This window comes from Phaseolus vulgaris, chromosome 7 (assembly GCF_051622355.1).
Source record: "Phaseolus vulgaris cultivar YP4 chromosome 7, ASM5162235v1, whole genome shotgun sequence".
NCBI lineage: Eukaryota > Viridiplantae > Streptophyta > Magnoliopsida > Fabales > Fabaceae > Phaseolus > Phaseolus vulgaris.
This window is the reverse complement of record NC_143504.1, coordinates 10,296,934-10,316,572: the sequence shown is the minus strand read 5'-3', so window position 1 is coordinate 10,316,572 and position 19,639 is coordinate 10,296,934. Positions and strand designations below refer to the sequence as shown.

The 19,639-nt window shown below is 31.7% G+C and overlaps 1 protein-coding gene across 1 annotated transcript; it reads left to right on the top strand.

Annotated features, from left to right (window-relative positions):
- The first annotated feature begins 15,657 nt into the window (after positions 1 to 15,657).
- LOC137827927 (caffeoylshikimate esterase) lies at positions 15,658 to 17,068 on the top strand. Its single transcript, XM_068634304.2, has one exon. It carries the CDS (start codon positions 15,916 to 15,918, stop codon positions 16,891 to 16,893), a length of 978 nt encoding a protein of 325 aa, XP_068490405.1. The 5' UTR covers positions 15,658 to 15,915; the 3' UTR covers positions 16,894 to 17,068.
- Positions 17,069 to 19,639: the final 2,571 nt, after the last annotated feature.

Sequence of the window (19,639 nt, the reverse complement as noted above, 5' to 3'; positions counted from 1 at the left end):
CCTCACAGCGTTGTAACCCAACTTAGGGTTATTCCATTGTGTGAGTCCTCTTTCCTCGAAGTGCATCTGGCGCAGGGGGTGACTTTCTGGGTGCCAACTCATGCGCCCCAACCTCTAATCACTCGCCCTGGGAGTGTATCTACCTTCCTCTTGCACTACGCACATGGTTCGTCCCTGGGCCTGACCCTCTCATGGGTCGTATCAAGCCCAGGGGTCTCCCAGAGGTGGCATGAGTACTTCACGAGTCAGGTTACTCCCCACTAGTACTGGGAATATGGCCTTGAAACCACCTTTCTCTTCTCTTTATTACTGTTCTGAGCATTGGGGCCCGAGACCTCCTGGTGGTGTCGCCCCCTCCATGGTCTTTCCTACCCATGGGTATCGGGGGGTAATACTGTCGATGTCTCAACCTTGGCGACGCCTCAACTTGGCGACATCTCAAGCGGTCATTTTGTTGACTTTCTTCCTTAAGGGGTCCCACCATATGTTGACTTTGACATAGCGTTGACTTTGACTTTGACTTTTGTCAACGCCCGGGGACGGGACGGTACAAAAATACTTAAGGATGAAGTGAATTTGTTGTGAAGGTTCTCTTAAAAGGTGAAAACCTTTAGAAGCAGTTTGAAAATTATCCCTAGATTTCTTTAACAAATATGTCAAGTATTTAGAATGACCAGTAGATGAGAAAGATAAAGAAGGAGAATACCTAAGATTTACTTTTGGACGGGTCAACATTACCGTTTTTACTATGTGAGGTGAGATGATGAGACTCGTTTTGACTTTGTTATTTTCCTTACCTTTTTCATTTTCTCTTTTTGTTTTCATTTTTATTTGATCCTCATTAACTTCTTTTGAAGATAGAGATTTTAAGATAATCTTGCGTCTTTGGAAGTTGAAAGAAATTTTGTTGGCATGACCATGTAAAATCTTTCTATCATATTGCCAAGACCTTCCCAAAAGCGCATGTGTGGCTTCCATTGGCACAACATCACATAAAACTTCATCTTTATATTTTCCAATGACAAATGTTATGAGAACTTGTTTATTAACCATTATTTCGCCCTCTTCACTAAGCCATTATAATTTATAGGGCTTTGTATGAGAGATAGTGGGTAATCCAAGTTTCACCACTACTCTTGTACTTGCCACATTTTCACAACTACCCCCCATCTATCATGGCACATAACTTGTTGTTGATAAGGCAATGCGTGTGAAAAATATTTTCTCTTTGGGTTTCATCAAAAGGTTTTTGAATTGTTCCCACATTCACCTTACCACCAATAAGTACCTTCACAAGGTATCTCACATTCATCTTCACTAGGGTTTTTCGAAGGGGTGGAGGAGTTAGATCTAGAAGATTGATCACTATGGTCACTTACTACTATCCCCTCTTTTACCATCATGGTTCGTTTATTATGGCAATTTGCAGCTATGTGTCCAAAACCTAAACATTTAAAACATTTTTTATTTGAGGTTTTGGTTGGGTATTTAGGTCTAGAAGGAGAAGGGCTCTCTTTAGAATGTTGATGTTACGAGGTGGATTCTTTAGAGAAATTGGAAGGAAAATATTGGTATGAAATTTATTTTTGTCCTTCCAAGAGGATTTGTAAAAGCCATTATTATGAGTATTTTTAAAAGATTTTTTCTTTAAAATTTGTGATTCAACCTTGATGGCTAGGTGAATCAATTTTTCCAAAGATGTATACTCATACAATTATACAACATTTTGAATTTCTCGCCTTAATCTACTCACAAATCTAGCTATCTTTGATTCTTCACTTTTATGCATATTAATTTTAGTCAAAGTAACTTCTAAATCTTTAAAATATTCATCCATCGTCCTAGATCCTTGATGAAGCCGTTAGAGCTTCAACAAGAGTTCCTTCATATAATGAGGAGGAACAACAAGAGTTCCTTCCTATAATGAGGAGGAACAAACCGTGCGCATGCATTCTTTTAAATCACTCCAAGATACCACAACTGTCCTCTTTGTTTAAACAAATGTCCATTACAATTTGATGTCACCGCTGCATGGCATAGTCCTGAAATTATAGGGAAGCTAACTTAACCTTTTGGTCCTCTTTTACCTTATACACATTAAAATTTTGATCTACTTTGACTTCCCATCCTAGATATCAGTTTGGGTCACTTTTCCCATTAAAACTAGACAATTTAATAAAAGGAATAAACTTCTTTGGTTGATGATGATGTTAGGGCCTAGCCTCAAAGTTTTGCATTCTCAATCTTATTCTTCTTCTTGGCTCCCTTAATGCATGTGGTACCTTGTAGTTCTTCTAGGCTCCCACCTCTGTTCTCGATTGTGCCTTTCTTGGGTATCTTCAAGTCTTTGCATCATTTATACTAGTTGCCTCATGTCTTTTTCCTTTTGAGCCAAACTTCTCTTGGTCTCTTCAAGTTCCACCAAAATGTGTGCCTTTTGGGAGAAGGTGGTTTAGAAGATTCTCCTGAAGATAAGTGAACCCTAATTTGCACAAGAAAATTCAAAAAATTAGTTTTGAACAACAATTATTGCACTCACTCAGTGTATCACTCGACTTTTTAGAAAAGGATGAAAAAGGTTAAATTCACTCAAAAGAAAGGTTTTCAATTTTCCAAAGGGTCCACACTTGGGAGTAAGACTTTAAGTGAAATAGTTCAAAACTCTTGTCACTCACTCAAACAAGGACTCCAACAAAACTTAAAGAAAATTTTAAGACAAGCGAGAAAAGTTGAAAGAAATAAAGCTAAACCAAAATTAAATTAAGACGATGAAAAACTTTAAACAAGACAAACAATAAAAGCACGCTTAAGACTCAAAGTCACTTACTTAGACTTTTAACTATGATGTTTTAATGTTCTTAGAAATTTTAAAAGCAAGAAGGATTAAATTCCACAAATATGAAAACAATTTGTCACACAAAAAGAATCATCTTTAGCAATTTGAACTTTGAAATGTGAATGCACTCAATTTGTTTTTGTCTTTGTTTTTATGGATTCAAAATGTCCACATTCTTGGTATGCATACTTTTAATTCACTTTCCATTTTAGCAAATGGATTGGGATTTAATTCATATGATTACTTAAATTCTTTGTTTGAAGCTAAATCAACTTACTACTCAAACAAATTCTAATTGTTTTTAGTTCTTCACAATTAAAAAATCAAAATAAGTGAAATGGATGTAAGACTCCTAGAACACTAAGAACAAAAGACTAAAAAAAATAAAAAATAGGTAAGGTAAAAAAAATGATACAAATAATTCAAAAGTAGAATTTAAATTTCTTAAAGAATAAAAAGCAAAATTATAAATGACAAGGAATTTTAAAGGTTGAATTGAAAGGTGTTAAATCGTAAAGCGGAATTGAAATTGCTGGAAGATAAAGACATAAATGAAATGTTCTAGAATTTTAAAGCCAACTCTCCCTTCTCCTGGCGGATGCCCACTAGGGGGATGGAGGTTAGGTGATGCGGCTTGTTGGTGGCGAACTGGGTCTCGAACTTCACCACGAGTGTGGCAAAGCTATCAATGAAATTGGGTGGGAGCTTGGTAAACCAGTTAAGGGTTGCTCCCTTCATAGATGTAGGAAACACTCGGCACAACACTGCATCGTCCGAGGTGTAGAGACTCATATGGGTGGTGTAGGCATCTATATGCTCGTCCGGGTCAGTAGACCAGTTGTATCAGTCTCGGTTGAAACCCTTTCACTTGTCCGGTAGTGGAACTTCAATGATAGTATTGGTGAAAGGATGTCGGCGGGTCGAGTCCATGGTGACAGTCGTCCTAACCGACTTGTTAAGGAAGGATTCACCATCCATCTCGTGGGTGGGAACCCTGTCCCTTGTGTCCTCAATCGGTCTCGGGTTGGGAGGAGAGGTGAAGGAACTGCCGAAAACATTGGTCGGTCCAGTGGACGGTCCTCCCTCCATCAACTTTTTCTTAATCTCTTCATTCTCTCTTCGGAGAGCCTGCATCTCTTGCTCGTTCTTCTGGACAACTTCTTCTATCCTCCTCTTCATCTCAACCATCTCTCTCTATAGAGACAACAACAACATTGCCTGATCGGCTTCAGTCATCCTTTCCATGCTTCTGGTTGAGACCATCTACTTTCTTTCTTCAGCTAGTTTCTCTCGACCCCACGGTGGGCGCCAATTCTTCCTTCCTTCAGGAAGGTTACTAAGACTCCACTGTGATCCTCCTGGTCTTCACGCCACTCCTTTGGCTCTCAGTCTCGGGTGAATGCCAAATGAGGGAGGTACCAGCAGAAGGCACTTCGACGCTCAAGTTAGTAAAGAAGTATTCGACACTCGGGTGTGTACAGTAATAATGACGTACTTTTCTTCTTGGAATGTGTGCTATTTATATTATTTTAATGGTCTTACCTTATTAGGTCTGATTAGTGGAATGGATCACACTTATGGTTGTATTAGCTAATTCTTAATGGTAGTTTAGCTTCACTAACCTTAGTTTGAGCGTTAATGGTTGAATGTGTCGGTCGGCCAGGCCATCCGTGAGGGTCTCGGTCAGCTCGGTCTTGTCCAATACCAGTACAAAAGGGTTATTTAAAAAAAAATATGTGAAAACAATTTTTAATAAAAAAATGTGTTCTTGTATAGATGGACTGATTTCTACTGATTGAACAATTAACTCCTTTGTTTCGGTTGGACTCTGCTTCCTTCCTTTCGCTCCTTACTCTTTACCGTCGACTCTCGGTCAGGAGGACACCTGCAAAAGGTGTTTCGACGCTCAAGTAAGTGTTTGATATTTAGTGTAATAAATGCGTAATAATAATGTACCTTCGCCTTGGTTGTTGTGCCTATTTATACATTGTGATGGATCATGTTACTAATGGACTGAGATTAACATGTGGCTCATTGATGAACATATATTTATTCACACTCAAGAACTTTAATCATAGATTATTGGACTATAATAATAAATAAATTCATTATTTTAATTAATATTCATATAATTGGATTTATTTGGGCCTTAACTATTATTTTTGTTAATTTTGTGTTTTTAGAGTAAATGGTCTGAAGGAAGAGTCTACCTTTGTGAATAGGCCAAATATGCAAAAGTCCAAGTTGATTCTTTGAATTTAAATTGAAAACAAATTTTTAGGAAAATAAAGAGAAAATAAAATCAACAATATCTTATAAATATAGGAATCAAATATTTTGCAAAATAAAAGAATTCGGGAAAGTTAGAAACTAAGAAACTGTTAACAAAATCTAAAACATAATATTTTCCCAAGATTCTTGGAGTAGAAAAACTTATAAAAAGACACAAGCCTCAATGAGAAAGGGAGAGCTTCATAGGGTTTTTTTAGTTTCTTTTCTTCTTTGTAATTCTTTTATTTTTCCTAAACTAAACCTTTTTGGTTGATTCCTTTGTAATTTCCCATTAAGTTCTGAGGCTTTGATCAATAAAAGTTTCATTTTTCAATTCTCTATAGCAGTTGTTTTTATCTTCTAATCTCCTGGAAAATTGTTTTTTGTGAGAGATTACTTGAACGCATGATTGAGAGTCTTTCTTATCTTAAACTTTGATTTCTTAATTAGTTCGAATTGTTCTAATTAATTTCTTGGGAGCATGATTCAAGAGAGAGTAGATAAGCATTCTCATAGAGTATACACATTAAACAAAGTGAGTGCCGATTAAACCAGTAGACACATGCTTTACTGATGAACTTCAGTTGACTCAGATTGACGCATGTTCAATTTGGTTTAGCTCTGTTTGAGAATTGAGAAATGAATAGTCTTTAGAGAACCTATAAGGAATTCATTAGTGGAAGAACTTTGGGGTCAACATGCATTCTTTATTGTTTAAATCATCATTTATATTTTCCTACTTAACAATCACAATCCCTTTTGCTTTAATATTATTGTTAATTTTCATTGTTTGCAGATAGGTTTTGAATTTTGTTCACTAGAATCACTATTGGATTCGTTGGGAGACGACTTGGGATCATCTGACAACTTCTATACTATTATCTTTCTACTGTTAAACATGTTTACGCTAGAATCATCTTAATTTGACAGCAAAACGACCGATATCACTCATGATTAAGGATGTATTATCTAATCTTCTGTACGACTTAGTCTTATTAATCACTTTTTAACTTTAATGCATTTAAACATATCGATAAGTAGCGTGTACCAAGACATCACATAACAATCCAACTCCGACCGGTATAATTTGTAATACAAAATTTTTTTCTAATCATGTGATAAGACTATACTCTCATTAATTATTACAAAAAAATTAATACATAATTTAAATTTTTCTTATATTTGATCTATTTTAACATAGCAAAATAGAGAAATAATAAAGGTAGAGATGATTCATAACCTTAACCAGCTTCACTCGAGGAATTTTTTGCACGTTCAAGTTTTAAAGAATTAGGTATGTAGTGAAGTAAATTATTTTAACATTTAATAATTAATTTTAGTAAAAATAAATAAATTTAATCATATAACTTGTGAATTAATTGTATTATATATATATATTATTGGTATGTTAAAAATTATACATTATTTACAATTAATTATTTAAATAAATTAAAATTTAATTTTAAGTATTTTTTAATAATATTTTTGTTTTATAATTAATTATTTTTAAATTGTATTCCTACCCATGTTAATTAAAAACAATTTTATATTTTATTTAATTAATTTAATTTTTTTAGTTAATTACCCAACAAAAACAATTATAATTTTTTGATTAATTTCCCTTCAACATTTTTTAATCCAAACTACTTCAATTATCCCTCACTTCCTCTTTATTTATTTTTCCTTTGCCGGTACCAACCAAACTAAAACATTAAAAAAAAATCCTCTCTATATATAACAAACTTTTGGTGGGGCAAACCGAAATTAAGCAGTAGTAAGGTAGGAAAGTGGAAGTGCAGGCACTGCTTTCTCTGTTTTTTGTTCTTTTTGACCAACAGCTTTGGGATTTGGCTACATAACACATCCTTAGCATCCTCGTTGGTAATTTCCCTTGTTGTCCTCTTCCTCCAAACTCGTTTCTCTTATTTTGAACAATTTATGCATTTCAGAGTGTGATTCACTCTGACACTCTCTCCTCAAAGTAATTTAAGGAGGCTCTTCAACTTCATCTACCAGATTTGGTCAGAACCTAATTCAAGAAGATGGCACCCATCACCACCTACTTCCTCATGCTCATTTCCTCTGTCTTCTACGTCTTCTCCGATGCCCATCTCGCCCTTCAAGAGTTCACTGCTCAGGATCATCTTGCCTTTCCATACTCTTCATTGGGTTACTCCATCAACCACCATGAATATCCAATCCTTCTCTGAATCATACTATGCCTCTCCCTCTTCTCTCTATCACTTTCATATCAGTCTATCTTCATACTCTTCTTTTTCTCAACAATTTCACTTTCCTTTTATTACTTGTGCAACTCTCATGTTTTAGAAATATTGTACATGTTTGGTTACTGAGAAGAGAGATGGAGAGAAGAAAAAGTGATAAATCTGCTATGTAACATGATTGGGAAAACGGAGAGACGGAAGTAGAAATGAGTGATAATAGTGTTTGAGATAACTTTTTATTTTGTTAGTAGATTACACTGTACTCTTCTGGAGTTCAATGAAATTCTGATGGGTTTTATTTTCTATCTCTTTTAATTTGTGGAACAATATAGTGCTGTTTATCATTTCTGTTAATTCGTTTCTTATGTTATCGGAAGAAGAGATGAATGTAATTTCATTTAAGTAAGTATTAAGTAGTAAGGCATATTCTAATAAATATTTATTAGAGATAAAATTAATTTTTAAATTATAAATATGAAATTATGGTCGTGTCTAATCATTTGGTGAAACGGTTTTAATGTCGATATCTGAAGTTAATGATTATGAATTTATTAACCTTAGTGACTTATGTTTAGCATTACAGAATTTATGTTTAGCATTAGAGAATTATGAAGTTATGACACGTGTTTAATTGTATGACGAAATGGTCTTAATATCGATTTTTGAAGTTAATAAAAAAAATCTCATTTACTTATCATAAAAAGAGATGACATTAATTACGAAAATTTGCTGAATATGCGAGATTGTAATTATAACTTAAATTAAGAATAGAATATATATATATATATATATATATATATATATGAAAATTACTTCATCAAGATAGAACAACAAAAATTACTGTTTCTCGTTAAATTAAATGCTGCTCTAATTAAGACTAGAACAATAAATAAATAAACTTATTTTATAAAATAAAATCAATTTAAAAAATATAAACAACTATTTTATAAGTTGAATTTGTAAAATTAAATTAAACTAAAAATTACTTTTTAATATTATAATTATTTATAATTTATTCTAATAAGAATTTAATAGTTCTATCACTCTCACATCACTATTAAACTAATTTATATATATTATATTATGAAATGAAACTTGTTCATATCTCAAATTTTTAATAGATTCTTATTTGGATTAACTAAAAAAACTGACATAAGAACAACTTCGATTCACTAACTATTTTATATTAAAAATCTGACATAAGAAAAAGTTTAATTCATAATATATATAAATATATATATATATAAATAAATAAAGTGGGTTGAGTTGGGTTAAGATTTAAGAAATGAAAGAATGTTTTTTTATCTGGTTTTATTTTGTGTGTATAAGATATGAATGCTTACTTCTGCTACTAGGAAATTGGAAGTATTGGAAGAAAAAGCAATATTCTCTGCTGTCTTGGTCTCTACTGTAACCGTCAATTCAATTCTATTGCTTTAAGACAAAGGAAGGGTTGGATATAATTTTTTAATCTACAGATATGATTTTTTTTTTTAGATTTTATTCAAATTTACATTATTAATCTTTATATTTAATAAAATTAATGCTATTTTAATATCTCATGTTAGAGCATCTAACAACGGTTCTTTTATCATTGGGGTTATTTTTTTCCTATTTTACTAAAATGGGTCCTTAAAAAAATTACAAAAAGAGACAGATGCCAACTTGACACGATTTTATATGTGGAAGTCGTGCCAAATTGGTACGTATTTAACACGTTAATCTGATTGACACGACTTTGTACACGTCATATTTTTTTAAATTTTTTTAAAATAAATATATACTATAATTATTTAATTATAATTATAAGTTATGTAATATTTGAGTTTAAATTGATAAAAAAATTACGAAGGAATAAATATATAGGTAAAGAAAATTAGGAAATTAATAATCAAACTTGGAATTGAATTTTATTATTAAACTTGTTTGTGCGAACAATTGCTTCTATTGTGACATTCAGTTCTATAATGTGAATATCTTTTTAGCTTATTTGGAATTGAATCATCCACAAAATTAATTCTCTATTTATTTTCCAAATATAATAACACTTCTCAAATAAATATATATTACGTTACCGTCAATCATGATTTATATACGATTATCTAATTTTTTGATTGCTTAAAACTAACATCCTTGAAAAATTATGTATCAAATTAATTTTAAATATTACATAACTTACTACTCAATATAAAAAAATGACGTGAACAAAGTCGTCCTAAATTGGCACGACTTCAGATTGACGTGACAGATTCAGGTTGACGTGACAGATTCAGATTGACGTGCCAAAGCCGTGTCAATTTGGCACGATTTCTGCATATGAAGTCGTGTGAAGTTGTCACAACTTACCCCATTTTTATAATTTTTTTGAAACTGACCCATTTGAGTAAAAAAGAAAAAAAAATCCCACTGTGTTAAAAAAAACCTCTAACGACCGATGCCTAATGATTGTTGTTTAGAGCTAATGGTTCTTGCAAATAAGGATTTATTCTCGTAAAGTTAACGGTTAGAGTTAATCCAGGTGTAAGAATCCTTCTTTTGTAACTTTTCAAGTGAAGGTATTTCATTATTAGCATAAGTGGTTCAAATTCATAATGTGACTTGTTAACTCATCAAAATTGATTGCACTGATAAAGGTGTTAGACAACCAAAACGATGGTGTCTTAATAGGCTACTTTGTCTCGTTTATTTTGATATCAGTTTGTTACTTTTAAAGTTTTTAATTAAATCAAAATAATTTAGTCTTTTTTGTTGAACTAAAGAAACACTGCAAAAGAATAAAAATAAATGTGTCGGTGACGTAGAACGCTGTCTTAAATGATATATTTATAATACATTCTTCATGTCACCACTTTTTTAATATTATTTTTGTTAATTTGATATAAGAGACTGAATTATGGTTTTTTTAAAAAATGATAACTCTTTAAAAATCGTGAGATAATGGTAAAATTAATATTAAATAAAATAAATATTAAACTGTTGGTTGTGTATAATGGTGGATTTGTTTATTACTTGAAGATATTTGTTTTGCTTGAAGTTTTTGTACATCTCTTTTATTTTGTTTTGCTTTTGTGGCATCATTTTCAATGAGTGTGACCCATAATTAATGATTGTTGTTTGTAAGACACAAGTGCGGATAAAGGATACTTGAAAGAACAGTTGCATGTAACAGCGACAACATAGGATACCAAAAATATATTTGAGTGTATGCATAAATGGTAACAACACTAATAATAAACAATAATAAAAAAATTGTTAACATTTGAATTCCTTAATTAAGATTTGAGATCTAAACTCTAAAATATGGAGTCCACTAAAAATAATATTATATTCCAAAAATGAACCAACCGCTAAAAGATATTGTTATAAAGAAGAAAATTTTCTATCTTATCTTCAACTCATCTTTATTTTGTCTGATATTTTTACTCTCGTTTTTTTATTAGGATAAGTTACGACATTCAGATATTTAAGTTAGATGTGCTTATAATCAAATTAGAAGTTTAGAATTTAAATATTCGTTATTTTTTATTTTTTACTTTGAAAATTTTCATCTATCTATAGTTTTGTCTGAGGTATGGTCTCACTATCCGTCATTTTGTAATACATGTATTATTAAAATAAAATTTAAATAATAATATTTTAAATTAAAAGTTCTACCTTAATAATTTTTGTGATAAAATTGCTCTATACAACTTTTGTCCAATTAAAGTTAACTAAATCATTACGGTAATTAATTTCTGCAATTCACAAGCTGATTGTGAGCTCAATTATACTTTACTAATTTATAATATTATCATTAAAATGATTTTAAAATAATTCTTATAAAATTAATAAATTTATCAAACTTGATAATTGTTATTAGATCATAGTGTAAAATTGTTCTATACTCTAAGTGCATAGTTTTTCTTATTTCAAGTATTTATTTTGTGTAATGTTATTTAAATACGAAAGTTAATTTTGAAACCAAAGCATAAAAATTTACATTTTAATATTTTCTTCATATAATATCTGTTATTTTCAATTGAAATTTATTCGAATTGTTTGTCCCCACTTTAACTAATCATTCCCAACACTACATATATATAATATCTTGCTGGGATATTATCTATATGTATGTACATGCCAACATTTTGAAACGAGTACACTTGATCTGTACACTAAAGAGCCAAACCAGTTGACATTTTGTTTTATGTGTAGCATATAATGTAATGAGTTAGAGCATTTTAAATTATAAATATCTATTAATTTTTATTTATAATATATATATATATATAAATAAATAAAAATTATCAACAAAAAAATTAATAAAATTAAATTGACATTTTTGTCTAAACCCTTATGATGAAGGTAGAGTTGCTAATCACTTAAAAGACAATATTGAATCTCATAGCTCACACTTTCTTGAGTAAATGTATACTCTTGTACTATGTGATTGTCCACAAAAACCCCAAGAGCCACAACATAGCCCAAAGGTCCCCAAAATCAACCCTTGCGCCCTAAATACTATCATTCCAAAAGTGTAAAATATTGGTTCTCTTGAATGACCAAACCAGTGTATGTAAATAACCGCTTCACCCATTTTTCTATTAATGTTATGATAAATGGTCTTATGTTTATTATCCTAACACTCATTCCTCTTTATATTCACATACATTTTTCTAAGTTATTAATGTTATTTTCCTTCTATCCGTTTCCCATTTTCACGAAATTTGTCTTTGAATCTTCTTAATTGTTTTCACCGCAAAAATAGACATTTTGAAGAACGATATATAGAATAATGAGAGTGATTTAATTATTGAGCTTAGTAAGAAAATTATGTCTATCATTGATAAATATTTTTCTTTCCACCCATCTAATCTTTTCCTAATATTTTCTGTCACCCCTTCCTAGAACATACTTCTTCTATGGTTCCCCTGTCCCAAATATGTGAAGGGAGTTTTCATAGTGGCACAACTTAGTATGTAAGCATACCTCTAAATAACATTATCATGTACTTCCACCCTTCCAATACTAGTTTTCATATAATTCACTTTTAGACCAGAGACTAATTCAAAACAACTCAGGATAACTTTTATGAGTAATACATTTTGAGTAATAGCTTTGTAAGAAAAAATAGTGTCATAAGCATGTTGTAGTATATTTATCTTAATCTCTCTCTCATATTTCAATGTTGTTTATTAATTTCTTTTCCTATGCCTGTCTTACAACATCCACTAATCCCTTCGCCACTACAATGAATAAGAACCTATCTTACAACATCCACTAATCACTTCGCCACTACAATGAATAAGAAGGGAAGAAAGGAGTCATTATGCCTCAAACTTTTATGGTTTATCTTACTCATCAAAATAGCATAAGTAGAGACATTAATTTTAATTTAGGGGCAGTTTAAAGAAAGTGTATGATTGTAAAAGTAATAGAAAAGATTAAATTTTAACTTTTAAAGGAATTTAAATAATTTAAGTTTTTTTTTTAAAATTTGTAATTTAGTATATTAGTGTATTAGTTTTATATCTAAAGTTGAATATGTAGCTCTATTATCCCTTTAAGCTCGCATTCATATAAATCTGCATTATACAAAAAATGATCTATGTAGTTTTGTATTTTAAATTAATTTTAATATTTTAAATCACATTTTACTCGTAAAATTTGCATGTTAAACAAGTTAAACATAGTTTCAAAGATATATTGATATTTTTCAGTATCCATTTTAAAACATCAATTTACTTAATTTATTACAAAAATGTTCAATTAATAAAAATAAGAAAAACTAAATTTGTGGTTGAATGTGAGTTGCGAGAAGCTTATAAATTTCGCGAGTAAAACTCCTTTAAGTTAGTTTCTCTGATTTCTAGTTGAGTATTACTTAATTTTAAAACAGGGTCAAACATAGTGAAGAAAGTAAAGTTGGTGTCATAACATGGAATGGTTTCTTTTGAGGCAGAGAAAAGGGGATGTGACCCTTGCTTGTGTTTAGAAGAACTTTTCTAGAGTGAAAATAATTGTTTTGGAAGACAAAAACACAAGAACTGAAAACTGGAAATAACACCCAACTCAACTCATCAGCTTGGAGGAATGAGGGAATTGAAGGAGGAAGGTTAACTAAGATTTCAAGATACAGAGTTTGCATGATCGAAAAAGAAATTTCATGTTCATTTTTATTTCTTTTTTCCTGTTAGCTATGTTTCCTAAATGACGTGAGAGAAATTAAACAGTCCATAGAATAAGAGTGCTCTATATCTTATTTGTATTATTTCTAAATTTTAAAAATGAGTTCTTACTATCAAGAAAAAATAGTTTTAGTGATATGAATATTTACCGCTAAAATTTATAAATATGTCATTATTAATATCTTGTGATAATAATTACATTGTTATTAGTGTTTTTATCACTGTGATAATAATTTTAAATGTTACTAAAACTAAATTCTATTGTGACAATAATACTTATCACTAATAATTTAATGTAATAGTGACAATAATAAAATATTACAAGTATATAAGACAATAGTGATAAATTAATTGTGACTATATTTTTTTATAATAGTTGTAATAACAAGTTATTACAAATGTATAAAGCAATAAAGATAAATTAATTGTCAGTATTATTATTATTATTTTTAATTTTTATAAAAAAATTTCATGTTAGACATCATTTTGCTATTTGACATCTCAGCTAGGTTGACACCTCAAGTAACAACCATCATTTGTCACATGAAAAAAAAATTATTAAAAAAAAAAATACAAAAATATGGGAGGATTAAACCAAAACTCGTATGTGAACAAAAATGATAATAGGTAGACTATACCTATTAATAAAGAATTCTAAGAACAGACTAGATTGAAGCCTATTATACCAATGAAAGGATTCTCTATGAATAAATCCTAAATCATTAGAATTAGTTGTCAGTATTATTAATTTATAATTAATAATTAATATCATTTTAATGTCAATTTTTATGTGCTAATTATTTATTAATTTATTTTAATTATTAATTATTATTAATTGATTTTAATTATTAATTATTAATTATTAATAATTTATTAATTGATTTTAATTTATAACATATTATTATTAACACAAATTTCATAGTAATTCTAAAGTGGTATAGGGGAAATAATAAAGTTACAACTTTACCTCATTAAAGTCATGAGTTCAAATAAAGTAGAACAATTATTTTTTCCTACTAATATAAATATATCTAATTGAAATTTTGTTTTATTAAATATATAAAAATAAATTTATGACATATTTTAACAAACTAATAAATAATAAATAATTGTTAATTTATAAATATTTACTAAATGTTTTACTAACTATATTCTTATTTAAAGAAAAATAATTTTATTATATAATTTTTTAGTAATTATTTATAATATCTATTCTTAATTTTTTAAATATATTTATTGTGATATTTTTTTTTAGTTTTGTTACTATTATAGATAAATATTAATGAAAAAAAAATAGTTACAAATAATATATTATTAGTGAGAAGAAAAACAATAATTATAAATAATATATTAACAGTGAGAAATTTTATAGTCAGCAGGAGTGACCATTGATCCGCATAACCATTGATCAAATTTCTGAAGGTAAGTGGTAGTTACAAAGAGGATTCACATCCATGTGTTTGTATGTACAAGTCCCATATTGTGCAGGATATTTAAAAAAATAATGTTAATAAATCTTTAGATCAAATCATTAAAATGTCTAGCTGGGTTCCGTAAGCTTGTGACCCAAGTGGACATCAAAGTAAGGGAACATATCTATGAGGCTTTATTGGGTATTGGGCTTGGGCTGTGGCTTGCGCAATCCAAGTTGGACTGTTTCTTCCTGCACCTTCATACCTTCTTTTCTTACCTCTATAAGTTTTCAAATTTCCAAAAATGCCCCTTTATAATATTCCGGATTACATAATTCGTAAACCATTTTTCAGATGCATGATTATTCTCCGGATTACATAATTCGAAAGTCTTATTTAACTTCTGAATTATGTAATCCAGAAGTTTTTTTTCAAATGAGTTTCCGAATTACATAATTCAAGTTCATACTTGGACCCATATGACTTTTGCGTAGGCCAAGATCCCTCTGTTGTCCAATTTTCTCTTTACCTATGTCTTACTCATTTTATAAAAATAGCCCTACCATATAAGCAACCCGACCTTATAAGCCATTTGTATTCTAAGACAAGGAGCTGAGGATTGTCGAAAAATCATTTTGGTTTTAAAAATAATGGGAGTATAGGTAACACCCTAGGAGTAAATGACATTGGCCAACTACTTTCCTCATCCTTATTAACTGCAACTCATAAATCTCAACATCCACCTCTCACATCAATTTAATCTTGAAGGGTATATGGGCTCTACTTCTACCTGCTCCTTCCTCATCCTTTAGACAATAACAAATTCATTCTTAAAAAACTATAAAAAAATTAACAAGTTAAATTTTATAGAATTGAAATGCATAATAAATATGACAAGATAAATACTGGTAAGAATAGCACAAGTGTTAGAAAGAAACCACAATCTAACTCTGCTCTACAGTTCCACACTCTTTGGGGCGCACACACTGCGCATTTTAGCCAGAATGGTGCACCCAATAGCGGAGGCCAATGAGGAAAGCCCCTTCGGAACGCTAACGCCTGACGACTTCTACGCGCGCCACTCAGTGAATCACGCTTCCGAGTTCATCACCAATCCCAGGGGTCTCAAGCTCTTCACTCAGTGGTGGCTCCCACTCCCTCCCACCACTATAGTCGGAACCCTCGCCGTCGTACACGGATTCACCGGCGAATCCAGCTGGCTCATCCAGCTCACCGCCGTCCACTTTGCAAAGGCCGGCTTTGCCACCTGCGCAATCGACCACCAGGGTCACGGCTTCTCCGATGGCCTTATCGCTCACATCCCCGACATTAACCCCGTCGTCGACGACTGCATCTCCTTCTTCGAGAGCTTCCGTTCTCGCTTCGATCCCTCACTCCCTTCGTTCCTCTACTCCGAATCCCTCGGTGGCGCCATCGCGCTCTTAATCACGCTCCGCCGCGGCAAAAAGCCGTGGAACGGCGTCATCCTCAACGGCGCCATGTGCGGGATCAGCGCCAAATTCAAACCACCGTGGCCACTCGAACACTTCCTCTCCATCGCCGCAGCGGTGATACCAACGTGGCGCGTGGTCCCCACGCGTGGCTCCATCCCCGATGTGTCGTTCAAGGTTGAGTGGAAGCGGAAGCTCGCGCTGGCGAGTCCGCGGAGGACGGTGGCGCGTCCGCGCGCTGCCACGGCGCAGGAGCTGATGCGGATTTGCCGGGAGCTGCAGGAGAGGTACGAGGAGGTGGAGGTGCCGCTCCTGGTGGCTCATGGCGGCGACGATGTAGTGTGCGACCCCGCGTGCGTGGAGGAGTTGTACGCACGCGCTGCGAGTAAGGATAAGACGCTGAAGATATATCCGGGAATGTGGCACCAGATGATTGGGGAACCTGAAGAGAACGTGGAGCTGGTTTTTGGGGATATGTTGGAGTGGCTTAGTTCACGCGCTCAACGCGCCACCGTGCACGGTTCCGCTTAAGTGGTACAGTAGTTTTTTTATTATAAAATAATATAGTAAGATAATAATGTTGGTTAGGTCTGTTGGAGATAAGATATTATTATTCTTGAAAAAAATTGTATGGTTTCACTCTATCACCAACTTTTTTTCTTTTCTTCAGTTAAATATCAAAATAGAGTTTTCCTAAGAAAAGAAAGAAGGTTGCGATTTAATTTCAAATTATTTAAGAATTTTAATGTTTTACCTTAAAATTTGGTCTATAGGTACAGTATATATAATACTTATTCAGTATACTATGCCTGAGTGGTTGAATTTAACACGACTAATCCAATTTAATTTCAATTTGATATTTTAAAATTTATAGAGTCAAAGAACTTAATTTATTTTAAATTTTAGTTTTAAATAAATAACATAAATATATTTGTGTGGGATCGATAGATTTCCAAAGTTAAATTTAAACTTAAATCCAAAATTCACGTACCGGATTTAAATTATGGATTTAAGTTTTTTTAAATGAAAATAACATATTCTGAAAACGGTTATAACAAAAATATATGATGTTATGGATATCCGTCCTTACAGACCACCAAAAGCATGACTCACCCAATTTCCCTTTTTTAGTTGTTTAAACAAAATGGAATTATTTCAACTTTCAATTTGTAATAAGTTAGCATTTGAAATTTGGTCATTTAATATACTACTACTATACATGATTCCTTATTTATTTCACCCAATTTAAAATAGCAATCCCAGTTTTTCATTATTTTGTTTCGCTGAAGAAATTATTTCGTCACCATGAACGTTGCCACCAGTTACCCATTCTGTTACTCTATGCCTAATAATAAAGTAAAGGACCTAATTTCTTCTTTAAAAATATGTTTTCTGTTATTTAACCACAAAAAAATAAATAAATAATCAATAAATGGTGTATAGAATGAGAATAATCTTAGAACTAAAATAAATTTTTGTTATAGTTTTCCCCTGTTAATGGTACAGGGTTTGGGTAGAAATAGAACAAAAAATTATATTTTCATTCTTTGAATATGAAAAATTTACAAAGATAGTTGACGGCTGTTTACAAATTGAACTCAAGGCCCTCTATAGAAGACCCAATCTGTGAAGATCCTTTTAAAGCAATTACTTCGTGTACCCTTAAATCTTAGTATGCACTCATCGAGTGTATGAAATGTCATATATGCCCTTATGAGTTTTTAATTTTTACCCTACTCTTTTCTCCCTTCTCCTTTCCCACGCGTAGCCGTTCTCTGTTATCCCTTCTCCTTTCTACTTACGGTTTTCATCCACATTTCCTTCCTTCCATTTCACCGTTCTCCACTTGTTACTTCTCTTCCACCTGTGCTTGCATTTACGTCGTTGCATTGGCGTCACCGGAGACAAACTTTGTGGTTGATGCTAGTCCTAATCGCAACTGAGGTAACAATTTTTCTTAACATTCGGAATGACTATTATGAAATTTAACCCAATTGTGAATTCTAGATTGAAGGAGGTATTTCAAAGTAAGCTTTGCGGAATATGTCATAGAATGAGTATTATGAATAATTTTAATGAAATCTGCTTTCTGGAAAAACGTTTTGGTGGGATCACCTAAACTTACTGTTTTCGAAAACAAATTCAACATACACCTTCTGGAATTAGCGTTCTAAAACTCTTGTGAATTTTACAATCCAGAACTTTTCTGCACTTCTTTCGAAATGTTCTTTCTAGATTATAGAAAATACCTTTCTAAAAACACAAGTATGGAACCCATGTTTTCTTTTCTTAACATTTTTGAGACTGTTTCTTCCTGTACCTCCATATCTTCCATACACAACATGAAAATACATTTTTGTCCTTCTTGTGTCACCCTCATAGAGTAGTTTCCAGATTATGTAATTTGGAAACTCATATGAAAAAAGACTTCCGGATTACATAATTCAATCCGAAGAATAATCATGCATCTGGAAAATGGCTTCCAGATTATGTAATCCGGTAGCTAATTACAAATCTGAAAAATGACTTCTGAATTACGTAATCCAAAATATTATAAAGGGGTATTTTTGGAAATTTAAAAATTTATGGAGGTGAGAGAAAGAGGTATGGAGGTGCTGGAAGAAACAGTCCATTTCTGATTACGTGTTTCATTGGACTCCGATTTATGACAACCAGAACTTCCTCATTTCAACCAACAAGACAACAAAAAACAACCATATCTGAAACTATCATCCTTCGCTCAACGACTTTCACAAAACACCAAAACCTCCACCAACCCTGTTAACAAAGTCCAATGCGAGTGAAACACCCATAAAACAACCAAAGTGGATAAATGAACCTAGTTATTGGCAAACCTAATGCTCAAAAAACAATGATGTAGGGGGTCTCAATAGAAATACCCAATTCAACTTGATAACAATGAAAGAACCCATAAAACAAGGCAAATTCTTCCTACATCTCCATGTTTTTCTCCTACACTCCTATATTTCAAAAAATACCAAAATTAATCTTTTTCATTAGTTTTTTTTATTTATTTCCAAAATGTGTAATAAGGATACTTTCTGTATTATAGAATCCCAAAGTTATCATTTGTGATTTTCTCCATTTCAGATTCTACAATCCAAATTAAATTACAAATTTTATATTCTGGATTATATACTCTAAAATATAATTTTGTATTTTCAATTGTATTGTTGGAAATACAATTTTTATATTTTAAAATTTACAATTTAAAATTGTATTCTGGATTTGCACAACAAATTACAAGTTTTCTAGG

What these genes read in the sequence shown, in the direction of transcription:
- LOC137827927 (XM_068634304.2), top strand. Translation starts at nt 15,916, where the DNA reads ATGGTGCACCCAATAGCGGAGGCCAATGAGGAAAGCCCCTTCGGAACG.